The 3827-nt window shown below is 47.9% G+C and overlaps 1 protein-coding gene across 1 annotated transcript; it reads right to left on the reverse strand.

Annotated features, from left to right (window-relative positions):
• Positions 1–542: 542 nt before the first annotated feature.
• LOC139104238 (uncharacterized) lies at positions 543–3681 on the reverse strand. Its single transcript, XM_070659602.1, has 8 exons — positions 3448–3681; positions 3183–3338; positions 2437–2784; positions 2012–2214; positions 1738–1938; positions 1469–1634; positions 1234–1396; positions 543–979 (listed from the first exon to the last, which is right to left on the reverse strand). Exons 1-8 carry the CDS (start codon positions 3517–3519, stop codon positions 564–566), a joined length of 1725 nt encoding a protein of 574 aa, XP_070515703.1. The 5' UTR covers positions 3520–3681; the 3' UTR covers positions 543–563.
• Positions 3682–3827: the final 146 nt, after the last annotated feature.

Genomic DNA, 3827 nt, shown 5'->3' on the forward strand with positions numbered 1-3827 from the left:
TACGAGATACATTTTCTTTTGATAATCATATTTATTACTCAAGTAATAGCAATTGTTAAATAATAACAGTTTTTATTCGTGATTTATAATATTCATAATTTATGTCCACTGAAAAGCAGATATGGCATTTTCTGCGACGAGCGGCGACGGCGGCTGGCGTACGTGACTTCCCCCACTCTCGGTCGCCGAGTACGGGAAGGAGTAGTAGTAGAGCGCGATTCCTCTCCCCTCAGTCCTCGGTGACCTGTTCTCTGCGACATATCAACACGCGTGCTTCGTGTGAGATTCGACGCACACCATGCCGAGATTACATACGCTAGCCGCCGTCGCAGCACCACGAACGCGATTCCTGACGGTGAGTGTACATACAACGTGTGTTACTTCATGACCAAACTATTTAATATCCACTGCGTACTCTTCTCGTCAAGATGCACACGCATATATGTAGGGATCGTTTGTAGTACCGTGAAAAATTCATCGTAAAACTTACTCGATACGAACATTATAATTAGCGATCACTGTGATAAAAGAAAGAGAACATGTATATTAAGAAACGTTATATTTTATCTATCACGAATCTCCTTCAACAATAACGTTAACGTGGAATCCACCGATCCGGCTAATTTGAGTCTTCGTTCCAGAGCTTCGAAGTCGGCTCTTTCGAGCCACGTCGGCGGATCGTCCTCTCTAGGCGGCAGAGGACACAACAGTCTTTCGATAACGGCGCACAATCCACACCACTCTCTGAATCCTAGTGGCTGCGTTATGTCTCCTATTACAGACCTCATGTAAGATCGCTGCTCGTCCGTTAATGCCTTCCCGACCACTTCTCGAAGAGCCTCCTCAACGTCGTTTGATGAAATGCGCCGCGCACTGTGCAACGCTTCTTCGTTAAACTTGTTAAATATTCGACCAAATATCAGTTTCCTTCCCGACGTGATGTGCACATGCTTGCCGAGGTACTGGAGCGACGTTAATCCTACGTTAATGATTAATGTCGTCTCGTGAAGAAATTCCAATCGATGAAATAAAATAGGTAAAAAATATTCCGACGTATATACATACACACATATACATAAAATGTACCATAAATTCTAAAATATAACTAGTTTAAAGAAAGACGTGCTTGCGGGAACTTCGTCTGATCTTTAACTCGTTTTAATAAAATCACATTCTTTCAGCATTGGTATACATTCTATGTCACACACACGGCATGATAACATGCGAACGTACCACGAAGACTTTGACTATCCAGCAGCTCAAATCGCGCCGCTTGACGTGAGAATATTCGAGGTGCGTATTCCGCCGACAGACCAGCACCAGCTTGACGAGATCCACGCAGAGTCGAGTACGTATCACCCTTCACCCGTAAAGCTTCCTCCAAAGCAATTCGTCTCTAAAATAGAGGTTTATATTAGGTTCGTAAAAAAGATGTTCATTGACCAAGCTTAAATTTGCTTGTTAGTACCTTAATTGAAAATTCCGCCTCCACCTTGTCGCGGTCCAGTTCTCTGCACAGGTGCTTTAAGACGTCCGGCGCGAGGAAGCTTGAAGGTATCGCGTGGCCTACAGTCTGCGTAGACGTCCTCTTCGGGGACGTCGAACTATCGACCTCGCCGGTGTTTACGTGAAGCCTGTCACGGTTCATTAAAGAAATCATTTTTTTTTTTCATCCTCCACTTCTCTCGCCGAGTAATAAGATAATAAATAAAGGTAGGATTTTTTGCGGCTACTGACGACGAGCGTCGCGATCCGTCGCCGATCTGCGAGACCTGCGTCACCGTGGGCTCGAGGGGGTCGCGAACTTCCGTTTGTTGCCCGTAAGTCGAGCCCCTCCTACACTTTCTTTTACGTAATCGCTTTCCCCGTCTCCGTGCGATTGCCGGCTGCTGCTCGCCGCCGCTGTCGACCTCATCCTCCTCCGCGTTCCGAGACGAACTCTTTCACCGATGAGCGACGGTGGCAGGTTTTTCCAGGTGACGTGAAAAATGTCAGACGAATAAAAAGACGCGTACGCTCTGCCACTGAAGACGGGAGCAGGCTTACCGTTTCACATTTTTCAGCGATTGCCGAGGGAGATGACGGAGGCGGTGGTACGGGCGCCGGCAACGAATGCTGCGGTCGCGAGATCGGCCTGGAGACGAATATCTCGTTTTTTCGAGGCGTAGGCGGTAGCTCGAGTGTGAGAGCGTGCCAGCTGAAGGTTTCATTTTCCTGAAATAACATTTGCAAATAACACCTATGATATCCCATGTCACATTTACATTTTACTACTTTTGTATTGTAATAATTTTGATATTATTCTTTCAGCTAAGCGCTGATGTAATGGACTAATATCTTATTTCAATTATTGTTCTAGGCTCTGGACTTTATCGACTCCCTCGCTAATGAGGAAACCGTGGGATAACAAAATTGAGCTCTGCATCTGACACCGACCACCTGCTGATTTTGCGAGCTCGCTCGAAGGTCCAGGACCAAGGTGGTGCGCTCGCGCGGGTTGCAGGTCACCGGTAGGTCCTCCTGGGTCGCGGTGAGGCCAGTTAACGCCGTCGGTCCGCTGGCGAGCGTGGGTGCCGGGGTCAAAGGTCGCGAATCGGTTTCCGTGTATTTCCGGAAGAGCTCCTCGGGTACCGCCGATGCGGTCATCTCGGTATTGTGACCGTCGCCACCGCTACCTCCGACATTTCCAGCCTCGCCTCCGCCTCCGCTCGCGCCCACCGCCAGCAGGCTTGTCCGTATCATTTCCATCTCCTCTGGCAGCAACAGAGCCTTCCCCTCGGTCGCCTGATGAAAAATGTATCGTGAAAAATGTGCGGATGTCACACCGGGTGACACGCGATAAACGAAAACGGGTCTCAACGTATGATAGGGATGATAACAATTGATCTCGCGTCCAACCTTTTACCGAAAATGGAATATCACGTCTTTGTTACTATTGCGTTAAAGTATATATATAAAAATAAGGCAGGAAGAGTCCATATTATCGTGCTGCGGAGCGGAGCTTTCAACGCTGTGAAAAATCTATAAAATATAAAAGTATAAAACAACTCGAGCGAGAATAATATATACATTCAAATTTACAAATGTATAAAGCAACGAGTTTCTTTCCCATTTATGTAACTTGATACTTTTTTACCGGATCACCATTATTTTCTCCCCGTTACGGTAGATAAATTTTTTACCCATGTGTCCTTAGCGCGTCGCACCACCTCCTTCGCCTCACAATCCGCCGGATGATTGCACAGCACCGAGCACCCGTAAGGATAAGGATTAAAGAGGCCGGCGAATGGTCGAAGGGTGAACGGCGCCGCTTGGGTATAACCCGATAACTCCACGCTCTAGACATATATATAGATATATGAATAAATAAAGAAAAGGGCTGACGTAGAAAGAGCCGCACGTGCGACCTCCCCCTGGTTTTGCTAATATAACGCGCCTTATTCTCACCTTGGGCTTCGGCCTGCGAATCGGATGAATTCGCGCGGACAGAAGTCCAGTCGCGCTCGCGATTCCGGGCATCCCGGTCGCAATCGCGATTAAACGACGACGACGTTAATCTTTAGCGCTCTGCGCGCAAACGAGTCGCGCCGCGTTCGTTACCGCCTTGATATCCGCGTCGGCACGTTGCTACGTGTGACCGATGGGTCGATCAACTAGAAACCACCGCCTCGCATCCGTGGTTACGCCGTCACGTACTTCGGTCTGCCTGGTACTTTACGCAACGTCGAATTTGCGCGGTCGCGGATAGCGACGTACAAACGTTTCGATTGTAAAACTGCAGCGTCGCGGATACAACGTCGATACAATATTAATTCCGTAGAATAATC

The sequence above is a fragment of the Cardiocondyla obscurior genome, linkage group LG07 (assembly GCF_019399895.1).
Source record: "Cardiocondyla obscurior isolate alpha-2009 linkage group LG07, Cobs3.1, whole genome shotgun sequence".
Classification (NCBI taxonomy): Eukaryota; Metazoa; Arthropoda; class Insecta; order Hymenoptera; family Formicidae; genus Cardiocondyla; species Cardiocondyla obscurior.

Coding starts and splice junctions, on each gene's coding strand:
- LOC139104238 (XM_070659602.1), bottom strand. CDS start 3,519: ATGCCCGGAATCGCGAGCGCGACTGGACTTCTGTCCGCGCGAATTCAT. Junction 1,397..1,468: donor AGGCGGAATTTTCAATTAAG/GTACTAACAAGC, acceptor CCTCTATTTTAG/AGACGAATTGCTTTGGAGGA. Junction 980..1,233: donor GGATAGTCAAAGTCTTCGTG/GTACGTTCGCAT, acceptor TCATTAACGTAG/GATTAACGTCGCTCCAGTAC.